At 53.6% G+C, this 21,572-nt stretch overlaps 1 protein-coding gene across 1 annotated transcript in view; it reads left to right on the top strand.

The window, feature by feature from the left end:
* The window catches only part of PREX1 (phosphatidylinositol-3,4,5-trisphosphate dependent Rac exchange factor 1), a 175,510-nt gene that overhangs the window by 75,922 nt on the left and 78,016 nt on the right, over positions 1-21,572 (top strand). Inside the window, exons 3-5 of the mRNA XM_040638439.1 lie at positions 1,702-1,824; positions 8,641-8,745; positions 13,621-13,722. Of these exons, the coding sequence (XP_040494373.1) occupies positions 1,702-1,824; positions 8,641-8,745; positions 13,621-13,722 (330 nt within the window). The remainder of the gene's footprint in view (positions 1-1,701; positions 1,825-8,640; positions 8,746-13,620; positions 13,723-21,572) is intronic.

The raw sequence follows: 21,572 nt of genomic DNA, 5'->3' as shown, positions 1-21,572 counted from the left end.
AACACCGTTACCCCTGCTGCGAGCCCCAGTGAGATGGCTGGGGGGAGGGACTCCTCACTGGATTCATTGTGCTGTGTTTTAGTTTTTGAACCCTGGGGGTACCTTCTTCAAAATTAAATTAAAAAAATGCACCTCTTTTTTAAAAAAGAAGGAATAAAGAATTTATGCCGTTCAAAAGGACCTTAAGTAAGTACGTGAAATTCTTCCTAGTTCCTTTTCCCAGAAGTCCCTGCAGTCACCAGCTTGACTCTTCATTCAGATAGTCTCTGCTTTTGCCAGTCTAGAGAGGAATGGCCTTTTTAAAAAAAATTTAAATTTAAATTTATTTTTTTAAAGATTTTATTTATTTGAGGTTGGGGGTGGGGACTGAGCGGGGGCAGAGCGAGAGGGAGAAGCAGACTCTGCACTGAGCAGAGAACCCGATGCTGGGCTCGATCCCACAATCCTGAGATTATGACTTGAGCCGAAGACAGATACTTAACCAACGCCACCCAGGCTCCCCCCACATCCCCCCCCCTTTTTTCTTTTTCATCAACAAAAATGGGCCCATGCTGGAATCTTGCTCGGCACCATGATTGTCCCCCCACTTGCTAATGTATATTCAGAATCATTCCAGGATCCCGTATCCACATATACAGAGCTACAGATTCTTTCTATAGGCCGCATAGTATTTCCGCATGTAGAGTTTATTCAGTTATAACCACTCCAGTTTATTTAACTATTTGACGAGTCCCCCTTTGGACATTTGCCTTTTCCCCCAGTTTTTTGCTTTTGCCAATAAGGCTGTAGCATGTCCTTGTCTATCCACCAGGCTCTTCACCTTGGAATTATTAACACTTTGGGCTGGATGATTCTTTGCTGGGGGGCTGTCCGTGTATTGTAGGGTGTTTCACAGCATCCGTAGCCTCTACCTAGCAGATGCCGGTAGCATCCTTCCCCACCGTTTGTGATGACCACAGATGTCCCTAGACACTGGCAGACGTTCCCTGGGGGACACAGTTGTCCCTGTTTGGAGACCACTGATTGACAGGCTAAATTCTAAAATGGAGAATTGGTGGGTCAGATTATGCATTTCAAACTTTGTAGATTCACATGGGGAAAAAGGCACTCATGTTATATATTGTTTGTGCATGCTAACGCAAGGATATTTTGGACATCCTTCCCTACTGTATTTTCTTCTGCCACATAATTTTAATAGGTGCGTGGAAGTACCCCCATCGTTTTAAAAATCAGCCTTATGATTGGACACACTGGTTGTCTGGCCACGATGAAAACCGTGATGAATGTCTTAATATAAAATTCTCTGCATGCTGCGTGTGAACCTCAGTTTCGCTGCTTACTGGACTGTGTGACCTTGAGAATGTTAATTCACTTTGGGTCCCTGCTCTTTGTCTATAAATGAGGAATGACAGTAGTCTCTACCTCATGGGGTTACAGTGAGCATTAGGGCCATCAATGCACGTAAAGTTCTTAGCACAGGATTGGGCATTAATCCTGCATCATAAACGTTGGCCGTATTTTGTTTTAGCATTATTTTTATTAATGGGGTAAACTGACTCCAGTGTATCAGAGTGCCTGTTGCGTTACAGCCTCATCCGCACTGGGGGTTTTGGTTTTGTTTGTTTGTTTGTGTTTTGCTTGCTTTTGCTCTCCCTCTGTGCCCTGATTGATGTGATCCTTTGGCCTCCCTTTTCCTCGCAGGTGCTGTTCTCGAACATCGAAGACATCTTGGAAGTTCATAAGGATTTCTTGGCTGCCTTGGAGTACTGTTTACATCCCGAGCCTCAGTCTCAGCACGAACTTGGCAATGTTTTTTTAAAATTTGTGAGTACCATGGCCCAGCCTCTGTCGGAGCCTGCGGCTTTGGGGAAGTGGGCTTCTTCCCCAGCTTCCTCAGCAGGCCTGTGTGGGAGATGGAGCGGCAGGTGGCAGGCAGGCCCAGCCTCTGCTCCCGGGAGCAACGGGAAGCAGTTCAGGCCCAGCAGACTAGTGGTATTCTGAGCGGGCTCTCCCTCCCCTCAGTGCCACGTAGAGTGTGGCTCCCTTTCCCTCGGGGCTCCTTGCTGAATGCCTGTGTCCTGGGGTTCCCATGACCTCCTGGTTTGGCAGGGCCCTTCTGCCGCAGAGTGACCGACAGGGGTAGTCAGTGCCAAGAGGGAGGCCTTGGGTCAGACAGACCTGGGTGTGAGTCCCCGCTCAGCCAGCCTCTGGCCCATGAGGGTGTCTTAGGGTCCCACTTCACCTGCTGGTCCGAGAGGCTGATGCTCTTCCTAATAGCCTCTGTCTTCCTGCAGGATTGCCAAGTGGCTTGGAATAGTGAGGGGATGGCTGGAGGAAGGAGGGGGTGGGCACCCGAAAACCCAAGCACTAACTACCGAGTTGATCGCAAACTTTGTGCCGGGCACTGTTTGCAGTGCTTTACATATTATCATTCATTAAAACTTCACAACAGCCGGGGCGCCTGGGTAGCGCAGTCGTTAAAGCGTTTGCCTTCGGCTCAGGGCGTGATCCCGGCATTCCGGGATCGAGTCCCACATCAGGTTCCTCCGCTGGGAGCCTGCTTCTTCCTCTCCCACTCCCTCTGCTGTGTTCCCTCTCTCGCTGGCTGTCTGTCACATAAAAAAATAAAAAATCTTTAAAAAAAAAAAAAAAAACCAACTTCACAACAGCCTTCAACAGTGTGTACTGTTACCGTTCTCACTTTGGAAATAGGGGAACTGAGACCCAGAGAGGGTAAGTCCTAATGCAAGCTTTCACAGCCCGAGAGCGTTGGAGCCTGGATTTGGAGCCACTGTAATCTGGCCCCAGGGCTTATGTTTTTCACCATCTTATATGATAAGTCTCCTGAAATACATGGTAAACATCTACTGTGTGCCAGGCCCTGTACTTGGCTCTGAGGATGCTGCCCTGAATAAGACGGGCTCGTGCATGCTGCCCTGAGGCTCAGAGGCTGGAGAAATGGAGGAGGCCATTTCAGATGGTGACGCGGGCTGTGAAGAATATAAAATACAGATGTGGCAAGCAGTGACTCTGCTCGAGGTTGTTTGAAGTTGGGAAGTCAGGGACAGGGTTGCTAGACTGGGCCAAAAAGAGCACCCAGGATATCTGAGTAAATGTGGTAAATGACAGATTAATTTTTTAGCATAAATATGTCTCATACACTATTTGGGACGTACTTATACTAAGAAATGCTTTGTTGTTCATCTGAAATTTTGAACTCAACACAGTGTCTTGTGTTTTATCTGGCAACGCTGGTCAGGGCAGGCCTCTGGAACGTGGTGAAATGGAATGATCTTGGGGAGGGACATTCCAGAGGGAGAGATTAGCAAGGACAGAGGCCCCAGACTTGGGAACAGGCATGTCCCCAGGAGGAAGGCAGGCACCTGGTGTGGCCGGAGCAGAGTGAGTGACGGAGGGAATGCAGGGATGCCATGGGGGCAGATCCCACAGGGATCTTATTCTAAGATTTTTAGCAGGGAGCTCATGTGGTCCACACATCCCGAGCTGTGTGAATAGGCGGATGAAAAGTTGGGGAAACCCTTGCAAAAGCGAGACCTGGATCTCTTGCTCGCCTCCGTGCTGGGGGAGATGTCTACATGGCCAGCTCCTTCCCTTCTCTGTCTCAGTCTTTTTGGGTGTGAAGTGAGTGGTTTGGAGCAGATGGTCTCCGTGGAGTATGTGTCACTCCCTGGGTAACTGTGGACAGCAGCCATCACCTCTGACAATCCTTGAGGCCTCCCCGGGGGCTCGACCCTCTTCCCCAGCTGTCCCTAGCTGGCACCTGTCCACTTCTCCTCCTTCACAGCCCAAACCCACAGCCACACGTTCTCCACCCGCCACATCTGTGTGTGCACAACTGCTTGTCCGTTTCTTCTTGGCACAACAATCAAAGCCCCATGTGGGGCCCCTAGGAGGAAATTGAACACTTGGGCTCTTAGCTGTCTAAAGCAGCATTTGCATATCTGCAGGGTCTCAGGCCTGAGACACAGCTGGGATTGGGCTCAATGAAAGGACAAGGGGGATCATGGAGCTGGGCATGGTTTTGAGGAGGGGGTGTTGCCATTTGCTAAATTTAACTACTCCAAGCCTCAAGCCTTTGGTCGCCTGCCCTTTCCACAGGCTGAAGGAGAGGAGGACACTTCAGTGTGTATCCGAGAACGGGCTCAGGGAATGAGGAATGACAGACCTGCAGCGATCTTACCACTCGCTCCCCACTCCTGCAGCCGTGGCAGACATTGCTAATCAATCACAGCATTCTGCCTCTGGGCTCCCCGGGGGAGCTCCAGAACTCTTCTCACCAGTGTTCCAGCCAGTGCTACTCATCAACTGAGGTTGGCATGTGAGAATACACAGATCTGCCTCTGCTTTCTGGCCCAACCTTTTCATCGTACAGATGGAGATAGACAGGGAGACCCTGTCACCTCACCAGGCTTGGGTCCAATTTTTATTTTCTTCTCCTTTTCAGAAGGACTGTCTTCATTGCAAGTGACAAAACCACCAATTCAAATAGGTTTAAACAAACAAACAAACAGAAAAGACTTTATGGCTCATACAAATGAATATTCTAGTGAGTGGGCTTTAGGCATAGCTGGATCCAGGGCCCCATACAGTGTTTTCAGGACTTGGTCTGTATCTTTGGGCTCTAGTTTCCTCTGTGTTGGCTTCATTCTTGAGGTGTGAGGGGTGGGTGTATGCTTCACATGGCCCTCAGGAGTTTCAGGCTGACATTCTGCCAGTTCAGCAGTGACAGTGCAAAGGGAGCTTCTCTTCACAGTAATTCCAACATGAGTCTTTGAGGGCTGTCCTTGGCCCCGCTGGGGTCACATGGCCCCTGCTGCCAGGACAGAGAGCTCTCTGATTGGTTTGGCCTGGGTCGTGTGCTCACTTGTGGTGCCTGGGAGTGGAGCGGGGTCAGTGGGCTCAGAGTGGAGGAGCTGGTTCCCAGGGGAAACATTGGGGGCCATGACTGGAACAAGGGGGAACGGCTGCTGGGTGGGTAAAGCAAGACATGGTCCAGCAAAGAGCTGAGGCTGTAGTTGGGGTAGACCAGGGTCATCTGGAAGAAGCGCGGGGCTGGTGTGAGGCCTGTTGGGCCCCTCTCAGTTCCTCCTCCGGCTTTCTTGCTTTCATTCACGATGCCTGCTTGCTGCCGGGGACTCCAGTCCCCACTGGGACTACGGCAGTGACCCCAGCAGCTGCAAAGCCCGCCCCCATGGAGCTCACATTTGGGGGGGGGTTGAGGGAGGCAGATAGTGCACAGCTGAGGAGTGAGACGTACTGGGAGTCAGGGCCTACCGTATTTTCCAGATTCTTCCTTGGTGGCCTGTTCTAAACCTGTGAACCCGCTCAGCTCCCTTCCTCCCCACTCTGCCCGCCTCTTTGTCCGCCATCAGAACCTACCCACCCACTGCCCCACCCTGTCATAGGCCAGCTCACCGTGGGATAAGGAATTTGCTGAAGTCCTAATAGTAGTCGTAATAGCAGCCCCGGTAACAGCAGCAACAATACCAGCTAATATTTAGTGAGCCCTTGCCACACACCATTTTCAGCGGTTACAATGTATTCACCCGATAATCCTCACAACCACCTCCTGGTGGAGAGGCCGCTGTTGTCTGTACTTCACGGACAAGAGTGCAGGGCTCTGAAACCTGACGTGCCTTGCCCAAGGCCACAGAGCTGGCGGCCTGGGGAGCCAGACTCTGAACCTGGCTGGAGAACTTGCACTTGGACTTACAAGGTTGGTGCTGATAGGGCCATGGAGGCTCTGGTGGCTTATCTCTGAACAGGACTGATGGCAGGGTCTGTGGGTCCCTGGGAAAGTTCAGGCTCTTCTGGCTGCCCCCCCCCCCCCCCCCGAGCTCCTTACACGTGGTGGGACCTCCTGCTGTCATTCCTGTGCCTGCATTCGGAGCCCAGCCTCCGCTGTAGGACCCTGCAGACCCTCTCTGCAGCAGCAGGCTCCGGGCAGGCCACTTCCTGTCACTTTCATCAAGCGAGGCCCTTTCTCTCTTCTCTGCAGCCCACGTCACCGTGGTCTGCAACAGGGGCCTGGCTCCACGTGCGTCTTGCAGCCCCCCCCATTGTTTTATCCTTGCTTGGGTGAACCCCTGCAGTCCAGACTTCTGACATGTCTCCAGTGGCCTCGATGGGCCCCGGGGCTCACTGGAGACAGTAGAAATGGCAAGAGGTCTGCTTGGGCAGTGTGGGGGATGCTGGGGTCCCCCCTCCCCATCCTCGTGTGTCTGCAGACACTGGGTGAGGGAGATGGTCGTTGGTGACTCGGGGCGTGTTTCTGTGTGCCCGCTGACACTGGCGGCAGGGTCTGGAGCACGTGGCTTCTGTTCTGGGATGTTTCAGATCCTTCAGCCACTCCTGGGAGTACCCGTCGGGGTTGTTCGTCCCGGGTAATCGCGACATTGTTTGTTTTGGTGTTTTTCTCTATTGATTCCTGTTTGTTGGTTGTGTGTGTAGCCAATACTTTCAGAGGATTTTGAAATATTCTGTAGAGTCCCCTGTGTCCCAGGCACTGTCCTCCTCATTCTGCATGGATTATTTAACTCACCAGCCGCTCAAGTCGTGGGGGGCTCTCATTATGTCTGTGTGTGGATGGGCGAACCGAGGCAGACAGAGGTGAAGCAGCTTGTCCAAGGTCACCTGCTACTCCGGGAGCACAGGGCTGGCCTTCCGACCCAGGTGGTCTGGGTCTAGAGTCACTCTGAGCTTTTCATCATTACCTGCAGTCCCCCTCCGAGCTTCGTGGGTGGATTTGTGGCTCGCGATCTGTCCCCTTTGGCCTTCTCCTCCCATCCCCATCTTTTGCCATGACCTGGAAATGCACACCAGCGAGGGGTTTCCGAGAGGTCGAGTCCTGGCGCTGCCGCTTCACCAGGCGTGAGCCCTCGGGCCCGTGACTTGTCCTCGGTTCCCCCCATGTGCCACTGGGGCAGAGAGAGTCATTACCTGTCAGGTTGTTGTGAGGAGTGGGTGAGTGGACCCGCATTCCATGAGAGCAGCGTGTGGCAGGGGCTAGGTGCTCAGTGCACACTCAGTGTTGGCCAGCGGCTCTGGCAGTGCGCCCTTCGCTGTTGAGGACATCTGCGTAGGTCGTGGACCCACAGCCCCCAGAGCTGAGCCGTGGCGGGCTGGGACAGCTGATTGATTCTGAAACCCACTCTCCCTCCTCTTCGGTTTTCTCTTTCCTGCAGCCACCCGTCGGCAGGATGCCTGGGGCTTTGTTTAGAACCAAGATGAGATGCTTGCTTTGCAGACCCACCTCTTCCTTCCTTAGCTTCTTGGGGTCCCCTGCCCAACCCCCAGCCCAAGGTCAAGGCCCTTCAGCCCTTCCTGTCTAGTGGTCTTATCCAGGACATCCTTGTTTAGGGTTCGGCAGGTTGGGAGGTGGTGTTCTGTGAGCCTTTTGGAGCGGAGAATGTTCAGTGCAGAGCTTCCTCTAGTCCCGGAAGCCCTGACTGATGGTTAGAGACCTGGTGACCCACAGGTGACCTCTAGATTGGAAAGAGTCCAGCTTTGGGCTTAGGGGCATTTGGAGGTCAACAGAGCTATCCCCATGCCTCAAGACTGCCACGGCTGTGTGGAGGCGACCAGGGATCTACTTTACCCCCCAGATTCCTGAGCCTTCTCTAGATTCTTCAGGTTCATATATACAGGGCATTGCACATAGTAGGTGTTTAACTCTAGCTAGTTAGCAAGTGTTCATTGAGGGCCGACTGTGTGCCAGACATTATGCCACAATCAGGGAATAAATACCTCAGTAAACAAGACGAATGTGGTCACTGCCTTTAGGGAGCTGACCGCTACGTGGGAATAGACAGATAAACAAATGATCTGAATCATTCCAGATTACACCTGGCTGGCTACTTTAGCTAGCGTCGTCCAGGTGTTGCTTGAGGAGGTGGGATCTAAGTTGGGGAGTAGCCAGGCTTGGGGGAAGAATGTTCTGGGTAGAGGGTATGGCAAGTGCAAAGGCCCTGAGGTAGGAATAGGCTGGCAAATTCAAGGAGTGGCTAGAAGGCCAGGGAGATGAGGTCAGAGAAAGGCAGGGTCACATTATCTGGCCCTTGAAATTTATCATCAAGTGTTGGATTTCATTCGTAGTGTAGTTGAATACCACTGGGGGGGTTTTCAGCAGGGGTGTGACAGTCTAACTTGCGCTTTAATGCTAAGGATGGACATTTATTGAACACTTACTATATGCTGAAGCCTTATGTTTTAACTCATTTAATCCCTCTAACAACCCTATGAATTAAGGAGTATTAAAAACTCCACCTTCCCGATGAGGAGACAGAGGCACACAGAGGCCAGGGAACTTGCCCGAGTTCCAACTTGGAAATGTGGAGCCAGAATCGCAAGCCCAGGCTGCTGGCTTTGAATCCGCGCACTTGACCCTGGGCCGTGCTGCTTCCCGAAAGGTTACTTGGGCTGCTGGGCACAGACTTGGTGCAGGCGTGGAGGCTGCGAGGCTCACAGTGAGCGGGCACCACCCACCTGAGGTGTCCCTCCTGCTGTGTGGTCGCTCAGGGTCTGGGGTTCCTCCCAGGCTGGCCCAGCCATCGGCACATCTCAGAGCGTCTGCTTTCCTGCCATGGACTCTCTCCCACAGGCTCTGTCCTTGTCTTGCAGAAGGACAAGTTCTGCGTGTACGAGGAATACTGCAGCAACCACGAGAAGGCCCTGCGGTTGCTTGTGGAACTCAACAAGATCCCTACTGTGCGCGCCTTCCTTTTGGTAAGTTTCCTTGTCACCCTCCCTTCTGCTCTGCTTCAGGCCTGCGGATCTTTGGGCACAAGAGAGCTTCGCGCTGACCCGTGTTGCCTGGGTCAGCCGGGCATAACAGCTGGGGTAATGCTGAGATCACCAAATATTTTCTAGAGAGGGCCAGATTTTTGCCTTTTTGCATCACGCAGTCTCTGTCACAGCACTCAGTTTTGCCGTTGTAGCATGAAAGCAGCCGTAAATAATATATAAAGGAGTGAGCATGGCTGTGTTCCAGTAAAGCCTTATTTACAAAACAGGCGGAGGGCTGGATCTGGCCCCAGGGCCACGTTTGCCAATTCCTGATCCAAAGTAACGATCCTGATAAGAGTGGCGGCAATGGTAGTAATGATTGTATTGTTAGGATTATTTAACTGTAAGTGAAAGAAAATCCAGTTAAAATTGGCTTATGCCAAAAAAATTTTTTTAGGGGTTCATTTTCTGGGAAGTTTAAGACCCAAGAGGGCTTCAGGCAGAGCAGAATCTAGGTGTTCAAATATGTCATAGGAATGTGTTTCTCGGTTCTGCTTTTCTCTGCCTTGGCTCCATTCCCAGGGAGGCTTCCCCACGTGGTGCCAACATGGCCTCCAGCAGCTCTACGCTTACAGCTTTCATAGCAGAGCAGCTGTAGGGTACAAGAGCTCCTCTTCCTCAGCAGTTAACAGCAAAAGTCCTGGGTCTTAAGCCCATTGGCTCAGCTTGGCTCAAGACCTTATCCCTGAACCAGTTGCTATAGGGGGAGGGTTTGGTTGTTGCTCTGATTGGTCACTGCTGGAGCTGGGGGGCGGAGTCAGCTCCACCCATACCACAGGCCCTAAGGGTGGGGTGGAGTCCTGAAGGACTGTTGGTTTGCCCTTGTGCAAGTAAGTTGGGAAGAGACATTGGTCAGGCCAGACCCCAGACATCCCTTCTTCTCTACCATTGCAGAGAGCTTCACTTGTGTAGAAAGGTTCTCATTTGTGATTTCCTTGGAGTTTTACCAGCCACTGTCTGTTGTGTGTGAGTTAGGATATACGTTCCTCTGCTCTGCAGACATCCCAAATAACAGTGGTTTAAATAGGACGTTTATTTGTCTGTCATGGTAACAGTGTGGATGTAGTAGACAGCCTGAGGCCGCGATGGGGGCCCTAGTGTCGGGCCAATGCCCTGGGCCATGCGCTCATCCACGTGGTCCAAGTTGACCTCTCACTACTTCCACATTCCGGGTAGTGGGGTACAGGAAGGGTGGGAAGGAGGGCCTGCCCTTCTCCTTTTAAGGGCACCGCAGGAAGTTGCACACATCTCTTCTACTCACATCCAGGACCTCGCCACGTGGCTATACCCAGCTGCAGGGGAGGCTGGGGCGTGCAGCTGTGTGCCCAGATGAAAATTCTCTTGCCGTGGAAGACTACAGTAGGGGTCACACAAAGCCCTTGCCAGCAGGTGATTTTGATGACTCTAAAATCTGAAGTGACTTCCCAAGAGTCCGTGAAGAGCGATTGAGCTTCTCATGGGTTCGAATCCTGATCCCTCACTTCTAAATTCCCAGCTCATTCAGTCAAAGACCAACACCCCTGCCCCCAAGGACGGTTTTATTTTCCAACAGCACATAGAGAAAAAGCACACAAAAGTAGAACAGCTAACCGGGCACAAGGAGTGTTAACCATGTGCCCAGAGGGCTAAACTACACAGTAAAATTCTGACCCGTGCTTCCCCCTGCTGCACAGTCTCCAGCAAAGTATTTCCAGAATTTTGACTCAAACTGTGTGTTTCCTTCACTAGTGTGTTCGGGTTGCTTGGTCTATTTCTTGGGAGCGTCTGAAGAAGGGCAGATGGGTTTCAAGTGTCTTAGTGTTCAGGACTGATGCTGTTGGCTGCCCTTACCGGCGTCCTTGCCTTGCCAGTTGTGTACTTACATTCATTAAAGAGTTAAGCCAAAAGCAAAGATAAAGTCACGTAGCAGCAGACCACACTGCCCCGTTTCTGTGATTGACCTGCTGACTTGAGTCCCGTAGTCCCTGCTGCCCAGGCTCTAGGCTCCTGGAGGTGTCCCCGTGGGCTCAGCTGGGTCTTGGGAAGCAGGAGATGCCAGGATGGTGTTAGCAGGGGTGTGGGAAGGGAAGGGCCCCACTTTCTCTTTCCTTCCTTCCTCTCTCTCCTGCAGTCTTCCTGGTGGGCCAGGCTGCCGTTTGCCTAGCAGCAGCTGAGCGGGGTTGGATTGGGCAGGGGAGGACACGGGGTGGGGGGTGCAAGCCCATGCATCATCTCCCCCCCCTCCCTGCTGGTGTCTCCCAGCTTTTGGCCACCTCCAGAAGAGCTGTCTCGAGTCTACCATGGGCTGTTAAGGCATTGGGAACAGACAAGATCTGGCTTTCCAGTCATGATGTGTATGTGCTCACTGAGAGGATGGGGACTTCATCATTCTGAGACTCAGTTTTCTTATCTGTAAAATGGGGGTAATTTATTCATTTATTCATTCATTCTAAGTCTTGGGGTACAACAGTGACCAAGGCAAGAAAAGCCCTTGGTCTCATGGAATAGCCATTCTAGTAGGAGAAACTTACATGCTATGTCATGTGGTGTTAAGTCCTCTGGAGGAAATACAGTAAGTTAAGGATGACAGGATGTTTGCAGGGAGTTAGGGTGGGGGCTGCTATTTTAGATTGGTCTGTGGGAAAACCGTGTCTTAGGTGATGTTTAAGCAGAGACTTTGGTAAAATAAGAGAGAGAGCCACGAGTATCCGGGAGGAAAGCATTCCAGGTAGAGGAATTGTACGTCCCAAGGCCCTAAGGTAGGAGAGTGGTTGATGAACACCGAGAAGGCCAGGGTAGCTGGAATGGAGAGTCTGAGAGGAAATGTGGGAGGAAGTAAGATCAGAAGAGTCTAGAGGCCAGATAATAGAAGGAGCATTTAGAGAGTGGAAGGGATCTGAGATTCTTAAAAAGCTCTTTTTATTGCAGGATATAGCGACACATACTCAATGCACTCGTAGTGGAACACCTCACCCGGATCAATTCTGTGGAGGAGGAGAATTTAAAGAGATAATTTTCAAAAGTTCTTCCCATCGTGCCCTGAGTGTCATCTTGCTAGAATAGTGAATGGCAGCTCTGTGTGTGTTTGCTTTTTTGTTTTTCCTTAAACGAAAATAATGTGAAACAAGAATTTGGAGTGTTTGGGGAGAAGTGCGGTTGGCAGCTTTGACAGTTATGTGAAAACCCCTTGATCCTGGACAAAGAGCCAGGCCCTTCTCCTGCCAGGTCCTGGGGGCTTCTGGAAAGCACTCCCCTACCCCTGGGCTCCCCTCTCTCTGCCCGGAGCTGACATCACCAGGGCAGCTTGTGGCGAGCCCTGGCTCGGAGGACAAAGGCCTGAGTGTGAGCAGTGTGGGGCCTGGCCTCTCCCAGCTGCCACAGCTCAGATCACCCATCTGTGCCCCGGGGGCGGGGGGGGGGGACGTGTGGGCGGGAGCCGTGCGGCTCCTGCCAGAGCAGGGACCTGGGCTCCCCTGGATTCTGCTTCTCCAAGGAGAGGGCCCACTGAGCTGAGAGGCGGCCGCTCTGAGGCTCGGACCCGTCCTTACTTCTGTGTCCCATTTCCCATCTGTAAGAGGGAGATAACGTCCCTGCTTATCCCGGGCCGTGAGGATGAACTTTACTTATAGGCGGAGTGCAAGGTGCAGGGCCTGGCACGTGGTGAGCACAGGGCGAATGTTCTCTGGGCTCGTTTTCACTTGAGTATAAGCAGGGAACTTGTCTGCTTTGTCGGGCAGGTTCCCCAGTGCTTGGAACCGTGCCCAGCCCATAGTACACACACAATATATATTTGTGGAATGACTGAGTGAGTGAGTGAGTGATAGGATGAGAATCCTTTCCCCCAGGAGTTCCTGTGTCATTTGCAGTCTGCTCGCGCAGTGTCGGGGAGGAAGGCAGGGACCGTGGTCGCTTGTCCCTTAGTGTGTCCCTTCCTTCCTTCCCGCATGCATGTCAGCACGCATGCGTGTAGTGGGCACATAGTGAGCCCCGGGACAGGACGGTGAGGGGTTACGGTGGGGGACTCAGTTCACTTTCCGAATCCTGTTACCCTCCCTCTGCAGAGGTAACCAACCCCGTTAGAATTTGGTTTATTTTTCTTCCATGCCCGTCTTTGTATTTTACCACAGACGTGTTCTCCACGGACAATGCCTGGTTTTGTTGTGTGTGGTTTTAAAAGCTTTGTTTGAATGGGTTCATAGCATCCACATCCTTTGGTTTGTGAGGTCCGTCCGTGTTGCTCTGCGCAGTGCCCGGTCCCCTGCGTCCCCCGCCGTGGAGTGTGGCAATGATCAGTCGATGGGCGTATGTTTCCGTCCTTTCTTTGGTGGCTGTTGGGGTTGCTTTCCATTTTGTGCTGTTGTAAACAAGGCAGTTGGGACTGTCCCTGTTCCCGTGTCCTGGCGCGTATCTGTGCAAGTTCCTGTAGCTCTTACAGACCAGGAGTTAGCAAGCTTTTTTGTGAAAGGCCAGATAGTGAACACCTCAGGTGTTGTGACCGCGTGCTGTCTGTCACACCCGCTCTGCTCCGCCACAGCAGCTTGGAAGCAGGCACGTGCAGGTACGGAAGCAAAGCACGTGGCTGTGTTCTAGTGAGACCCTGCTGACCGCAACAGGGAGCGGGCAGGATTTGGCCCCGGGGGGGACAGGTTGGCAGGCCCCGATCTGGGCTTTGTGCCGGGTGACAGGTACGCCTATTTCCGCCTCCCCTGGGTGTTGCCGAATTGCTTCCGAAGTCTGCAGCTGTGTTTTGAGAGCGCTTCCCCTGCTCGTTTGAAGGCGGCCACGTCCCCTTGCCGTCCCCGGCGAGTTTTAACGAAGGTCTTCTGTCCCTTGCAGAGCTGCATGCTCCTGGGAGGCCGGAAGACCACGGACATCCCTCTGGAGGGCTACCTGCTGTCTCCCATCCAGAGGATCTGCAAGTACCCCCTGCTCCTCAAGGTGAGGCGCTCGCCCAGCTCCTGCCCTGCGCGCGAAGCAGCAGAAAGCCCGGCGCCAACTGGCTCGCTCAAAAGTAAAACGTGGCCGTTGGGGTCGCCGAGACGCGCAGGGACCACGCTGGCTTTGGGCCGGGCCGGGTGCTACCAGGACCCTGCCTCGCTGTGTTCAGTTCTGCTTTACGTTCCTCGGGCCGCGCGCCGCCTCGCGTTCGAGGGCGGCGGGAAAGCGCGGGCCTCTCTCGTAGTAGCTCTGACAGAAGGCCTGAAAGCCACTCAGGCTCTGGCCATCTGGGACCAGAAGAATGTGATGTCCTGAACGGTTTGGGCCCGAGGCGTGTGGTTTAATTCGAACCAATTACATGAAGCCTTTGCTTGTGCCATTTAGCCTTTTTCTCGCCCGCGCTTAGACGTGCCTTTTACCCCAATGGCGAGGAGCGGGGCAGTGCGGCTCTGATGGGCTGAGACGTGGTCCAGTGCGGCGAGCCGGGCAGTGTTACGTTCTGGTGGGCTGCTATCAGGATCAGGTCATTCCTGCCTGACCCAGTCACACTGAGCCATGAGCTCTGATTGGTGCAGACTTCGGTCATGGGCTCCACCGCCAGCCAATCACGTGACCCCACAGGCCGCAAGCCCGTGGCTGGGGATGTAGGACCTCCTCGTCACAGTGCTGGCTATTTGTGGAAGAGGCTGGGGGCTGCTGAGTGGGCCAAGCACAAACAGCCACACACCTGCCTACTTCACCTCTGACTGAGTCTCGGGAGGGCAGACCAGGGGAAGATTTGCTGCTTGCGTGGCGACCCAAGGAGTCTTCATTCCCAGCTTCAGAGTCGGCTTCTGGGCCGATCCCCAGCTGGGTGCATGGCTCTGCCACCATCCGTTGCTCTCCGCCCCGGGTCTTCGGTGCTTGGAAATGGCAGCTATTGGCCCGAGCCTCCCCTGGCTCCATCCTGAAGGCCTTGCATCTGACAGCTGTTCCTTGGGGTCCCTGCTGGTGGATTGATTTGGCTGGTGGTGCCTCATTCATGCACCTGTCACTGGGGCCACATGCATCCTTGCTCCATGAACCGGAAGGCAGAGGGGAGGGGAAGATTACTAGGGCACTCTTGAACTTGACTTTCTGCTGGACAAGGTGGGTGACCCTTGAGTCTGCGAGCTGGACCAGACCCCCTCTGGGGCCATCAGCTCTGCCCGTGAACACAGGCCTTGAACATGTGCAGCCACGGTTGGTGGGACGAAGTTCTCTCTGCGCCTCCTCTGGCCTGCTGCTGTTTGTCTGTCCCCGGGATCTCAAAAGGACCGTTTGTGGTGGTTCTTGGAGCTGCTTTGACCCCCAAACTCGTGTTTGAAATGCTGTGTGTAGCTAGCTTTTCACCTTGGTGCCGGAGAAGCTCCGGGTAGAACTGGCAAATTGGCAGCCCGTGGATTGAATTGGACCTACAGATGTGCTTCGTTCGAGCTACTCGGTGTGTTTTCCCAAACTTGAATCGGTTGCCGGCGTTTAAGAGGCAGTACCCTGTAGCGGTTTAGGGCAGGGGCTGGCAAAACGGGCCTGTGAGCCAGATTTAGCCCGGGGCCTGTTTTTGTACAACGAATGAGCTAAGAATGATGTTTACATTTTTTAAAGCCTTGTTTAAAAAAAAAAACAACCCTAAAAACAAACAAAGGAGAATATGTGACAGAGACCGGATGTAGCCAACAAAGCCTAAAATATTTACTATTTGGCCGTTTACAGAAAAAGTCTGTTGACCCCTGGATTAGCACCGGGCTTTGTCGCCAGAGGCTGCTTGAGTATGAATTCTAGCTCTGCCGTTTACTAGCTGCCTGACCTTGGGCAGGTCACTTCCCTGTGCCTCAGTTACTCATCTGTGGTACAGGGTTTGTATTAATACAGACAGGGTTGTTAGATGATTGAACATTTATTCACTTAATTCTGAGAACAACTTGATGAGGGAGGCACTGTGATTAGCCCCATTGGAGAGACCGAGGCACAGAGGAAGTGGCCTAGTCACAGCCACATATTAGGTTAAATAGTAGGAACCATGATTTGAGCCCGTTCGAGAGGCCCGCCCTCTAACCACTAGGCTACGCCGCCGGGTAAGCACTTTGGGGAGTCAAGCTGTCAAAGTCCTTGGGTTTTGGGGATGCTGACCTTCTCAGTTCCGTAGGTGGGCGTCTGGGAAGGTCAGCGGCCTTGTGTTTTGTGGCTCAGTGGCTGCTGTGTTCTTTCTTTCCTGGGTTTTCAAACCTGGAACATCTGACCCTTTGGAAGAAATGCCAGCTCTAGCCCCACAGCCCAACCAAGGCTCCCTAGGTGTTAACCCTTTGGTTTCTGGATCTTGGAAAAGTCTGGGGTCTCAGCAGGTGCTTGGAGTGGTAGTTTCCATAACGTATTTTAACAACCAGCAGAACTGGACCTGTGTGTGTGTGTGTGTGTACTCAAAGCTCACAACGGAAGACCCAGGCATTTCTGAGGGGCCACAGTTCGGTCTGGCGGGATCCATGGGCTCTGGATTTCCAGGAGAACAGACAGAGAGGAACAGAACTGGCTGGCAACCAGTGGGAGAATAACTACCCACAGGAAACGATGATGAAGCCAGGCTGTGGGTTTGCTCTCCTGACCAAATGGCTGTTTACTCGCCCCGTTTCCTCGGTCTCCAGCTGTGTTTATCGGGAGCTCAGATAGCACCGGGGGACCGGCCAGCAGGGCCTTAGATTCCTGTGGGGACGTGCCATGCTCCCCGCCTGATGGACTCGCTCAGTGTCCTGGCCTTTGGCACCCACAGCTGGAACATTTGCATCAGGACACAGCTGGGACTGAGGGCAACGCTTCATGCTCCTCCTGAGTTCCTCCTTCCTGTCACATTTTCCAGAGGATTCTAAAGGACGATACCATGAGCCCCGGCCCCTGCAACTCTGACGCCCTCGCAGATGTCCCCGTGGCCCTCTGAGCCCCCTTGTTTGAGCTGAACTCCGAATCCAGGAGGTGAACAGGGTCAGGGAGCCTGGGTGGGAAGAGGGAAGAGGCGAGAATGAAGGCCTCATTGGGAATGACCCCAAAAAGCTGAACTTGAACATTGCCTAAGAATAGCCGGAACATTCTATCTCAGCCGTCGGCCCAGGCTCAGGATAGACAGTTGGCATTTTTAGCCTTTGTTGAGTTTTCCATCGACGTTTCCAGGGAAATGATTCAGGCTTGGGGTCGTGCCCCTGGTGCTCAAGTGACAGGTGCCCGAGGGGAGGCTGACTGTCCCTGGCCCTTTGGGTTGTTTCCTGGTGATGCACAGATCTCATGGGGCCACTCACTGTGCCCCAGCTGCTGGTGTGGCCCCGGACCTGCAGTGGCGCATGGGATAGCCCCTGCCCCTCAAGCTCCAGGCGGACTGGGCCCCACGAGGGCCTGGTATGTCATGGAAACGGGTTGGAGCAGGTGAGGGGCAAACTGGACAGGCACATCTGTCCAGAGGGGGCAGCTGCCACCCCAGGCCCCCTGTTCTCCTTTGCTTCCTAAGCCCTTGGTGCCTTCCTTGTAGTCTCCTTCGCTGGCTCGACACCTTCTTGGCCCCTAAGCGTCGGTGGGCCCAGGGCTTGGTCCTTTCCTCTCTCTAGACTTGCTCAGGAGTGGCCTCATCCACCTTATGGCCTTTTAAAAATATGTATATATTCAAAAGTTGTGCGATCTTCATCATAATAATTTTAGGACATTTTCATCACCGTCGAGAGAAACTCCAGACCCATCAGCAATCCCTGGGCTTTTCCCTCCTGGCCCAGCCCCTGGCCGCCACTCATCCACTTCCTGTCTCTGGGGGTTTGCCTGCTCAGAACCTTCCATATAGATGGGATCATATGATATGTACCCTTTTGTGTCTGGCTTCTTTCATTTAGCACAGTGTTTTCCAGGCTCGTCCACGGGGCAGCGCAGATTCGAGCGTCATTCCTTTTTATGGATGAATAGTATTCCGTTGTATGGAGCCCCATTTTGTTTATCCATTCATTCCTTGAGGAGTGTTTGGGCTCTTTCCACTTTCCGGCTGTTTTGAATAGCGCTGCTCTGAACACCCGCACGCCACCTCCTTGTGGCGCCCCCGTGGCTTGAAGCCCCGTCTCTGTGTCCAATGTGCAGCCTGGACCTGTCTCCCAGGCTCCGGGCTTGTTCTCCTGCCCACTCAGCTTCCCCACTTGGAGGTCAGACAGGCATCTCCTACCTAACATGTCCAAAACAAATGCTCGGCTCTCCTCTTTCCCCAGACTGGGCTCCCCTCCCCGCCACCCGCTTGTCCCCATTTCTATAAATGGCCAAACCCGAGCTGTCTTTGGCTCACTGTCCATCTAGTCTGTTAGGAGGTCCTGTTGGCTCTGCCTTCGGAATCTATCCTGAGTCCAGCCCTTCTAGCTCCTTCACTCCACCTTGCTCCCGGGCCCCTGCTACAGTCTCCCCCTGGGTCTTCCTGACTCTGCCCTTGTCCTCCACAATCTCTTCTCAATTCAGCAGCTGAGCCTAAGCCAGTTCATGTCATTTCCTCACTCAAAACCACCCAGCAGCTGTCACTCAGATCGAAATCCGGATTCCCCATCCCTGTTACCCATAATGGGTTACACAGTTCAGTTATGTTTCTTTCTGACCTCCTTGCTTCTTCTCCCACCCCCCTGGCTCTGCTTTGGCCACACGTGTCTCCCTGCCGTTCTCTGAGCACAACAAACACATTCCTGCCCCAGGGCCTTTGCACTTGCTCTTTCTTCTGGGACATCATTACTGTAGATATCCTGAGGCTCATGCTCTAATACTGTCAGGCCTCTGTGAGCCTTGCCTGACCTCCCAGCTGTAGCAGAAGTACCTCTGCCATTCTCTGTCCCCTTGCCCTGTTTTTATTTTTCTTCACAGGCCCTTTCCCTAACTCACATTCTGTTCTATAACTCGTGGTATACGGATTGATCTTCTGAATCCTCATTAAGCTGTCAGCTACTGGCCAGGGCAAAGGTTTGGGCCTGTTCTGTTTGTTGCTATCCCCCAGTGTCCAGAATGGTGCCTGGCACATAGTAGGGACCCCTCCTCCCCCAGTTACTCACTGAATGACTATGGAAATGCCACCCTAGTGTTGCCAACCATTTCTAAATCCAGAAATTGGGACTTTTATGTGCAAGCGCCTGATTTCCAAATGTCATCTTGGTTCAAAACTTGTCTAACATGCTGGGGCCAAATAGGGCGTGTCCTGGGTGCCGTCTGCTGGGGACAGCTGCTCTAGCGGGCTTGTGGCAGGGATGCTTTTTGCAGAATGGCTGCTCAGGGTACAGCCTTGGGGCCCCGCACGGGCTCTGGTGTGTCTTGCACCTCCCACATCTGTCTGCGGGTGATGCAGCTGTCGCCCACGCTCAGCGCGAAGACCTTGCCATTCAGTTGTTCCCTCCGTGTCCCTGGCCACCAGGCGTGTGGCACCCCTGGGGATGGACCGTGGTCCGTCACCACTGGGGAGGTGTTGCCATCAATTCTTGGTGCAAGGGGATGGCTGGGGAGTGGCATGTTCCCCGGAGTGGGGATGTGGACCACTCGGAGGCCTTCACAGGATGTTAGGTGGCCCGTGAAAAACCTTTATGTGTGGTGAGTGGTGGGGGAGGGGGCGGGAAGCCCTGGAAAGCTGTGCATCCCATAGGGAGGATGTTCTTTTCTTAGCAGATCCCTTTGTGCCTTCCTGATTCCCTCCGGGAGAGGGTTAGGGTTGGTGCTACAGTGTCAAGCGTTTGGGAGGCCATTTATTTACTCACCAACGACTGCTGAGCAACTGTTACGTGTCAGGCATCGTCCTAGGTGCTGCAGATACAAAGTGAACAAAATGGTCCAGAGCCCTGCCTCTGTGAGACCAGCATTCTGCTGGGGGAGACAGACAACGGTTGGATGGATAGAAAATGAAAATGCCTGTAGAGTTGGCACGGGTGGAGGAAAATATCTCAGACTAAGAGGGTTGGTAAGGGCCCGGAGTGGGGGACTGAGAGGGTGACATTTGAGCAAAGACCTGGAGGAGGTGAGGAAGGGGGCTGTACAGGTACCTGGGGGAGAGTCTGACAGACAGAGGGAAGAGCCAGTGCAAAGGCCCTATGGCAGGACTGTGTCTGAGGAACAGTGAGGTGGCCAGAGGAGGATCTGAGGGAGAGAGTGGGGGAGTGAGGTCTGAGAGGTGATGGGGCCAGATGGGGCCCTTATGGGCCATTGTGAGGTCTTCGTCTTCTCTGAGTGTTGTAGGTGGCTCAGGAAGGTTCTGAGCAGGGGAGGGACAGGGTCTCACTTCGTTCTGACAGGATCCCTCTGGCTGTGTGTGGAGAATGGACTGTGGGGGGAGGTGGGGGCGGGGTCCAGGGAGTTGACTTCAGCCGTCCAGGTGGCAGGTGGCTGGACCAGGGTGGTGGTGGTGGGGGGTTCATTTTGAGATTTGCCCCTTCACATCATTTGCCCATTTCCTATTGGATAATTTGGGTCATTCCTCTGGAGTTCTTTCTCTGACCCTGATGTTATGAAATGAGCTCCTTATCTGCCAGGATCTGGCACTGTTTGTCACCATCTTGGTGAGGAAGTCAGAATTCTCCTCAGTGCATCCCCCGCCGCCCTGGCTCTCGTGCTCCCCCGGCCGCAGCGCCCACCCTCCATCCTGCCTCTCGGGCTGAGCGCTGACACCTTGCCCACAGCTGCTCTGACACCCGGTGCCAACCCAGGTTCTTTCCTGTGTGGTCGAGCAGCAGTAGCCTTGGGACGCTCCCTCGGGGGGCGGCACCTGCTCTCACCTCTTTTTTTTTTTCCAAAGCTTCGGGTCACACTGTCCTTCCCCTTGTCTGATTTATCTCGTTTGTGTTCACTGCCTGGGGCCGTTGTCTGGTCCCCCTTCCCCTGCGGGAGCACCTTTTGCCAGAGAGGGGGCTCCATCTCCCCTTCCTTGCTTCCCCTTTGCTGTGTCCCCGGAGCATGGCAGGCGCTCAGGAAACCCTCAGCGCCCTGATGTTGCAGAACATCTGGGCCTCGGCACCGTTAGGACCTGTCCTCCAGAAAAGAGGCTGTTGGTTTCCAGGCAGGGCAGAAATGAAGTGAATGGAGAAGGGACGTTCTGGAGCTGGTGTTCTGCTCGGAGTGCTCCGAACAACGCGCTGGCGGACTGCCATGCTGCCCAGCTAGCCAGTGTTGTCAGACAACAGACTGATGATGGCTAGCATAGCCTGAGTGCCTACCAGGTGTGTACTTGACCGCGGAGGTCCTTTTCCTGGAGTATCGGATTCACTGTCTGTGAACAGAACCAGACAGGCTCACGTCCAGGTTCCTCCTTTTACTTCCTCGGGGCTTTGGGCTCTTCTGCCTCAATCTCCTTATCCGTTAAAGGGGATAAGAATGGACCCTACCTCTCAAGCACAGAGTAAAGGCTGAGTGGGCGGGAACTGCTGCCACCCTCCTTCTCCTCCTCTTCCTCACCACAATCCTCCTTATCAGTGCTTTTCAGCATGGAGGGCGACTGGCCCAAGGTCACCTGGCTGCAGAGGGGCGGAGGCAGCCTGGCACCCACGTGTGGCACGTCAGAGCGCCACGTCTGTGATTCTCAAGGGAACAAAGAGGTGGGGAGATACTGGAACTGTTGGGCACGTCTGGATCAGATGGTTAAGGGACCCATCTCTGCCGGCATGGTCCTGTCGGTTGAGATTTGGTTGGAAAATCTTCCCTGCAATCTTGAGGTCCTGCCAGTTTCTCCCTCTTGTTTCTCTCTCATCGCACGTAGCGCGTGGCTGAAGCCCTTTGATGACAACGAGCCTGGCCTTCAGCTCGGCCCAGGCCTGCACTTGTGCGCGGCGGGGGGGGGGGGGGGGGGGGGGGGGGGGGGGGGG

The sequence above is a fragment of the Ursus maritimus genome, unplaced genomic scaffold (genome assembly GCF_017311325.1).
Source record: "Ursus maritimus isolate PB19 unplaced genomic scaffold, ASM1731132v1 scaffold_22, whole genome shotgun sequence".
Taxonomy (NCBI): domain Eukaryota; kingdom Metazoa; phylum Chordata; class Mammalia; order Carnivora; family Ursidae; genus Ursus; species Ursus maritimus.
This window is presented reverse-complemented; position numbering and strand designations above follow the sequence as displayed.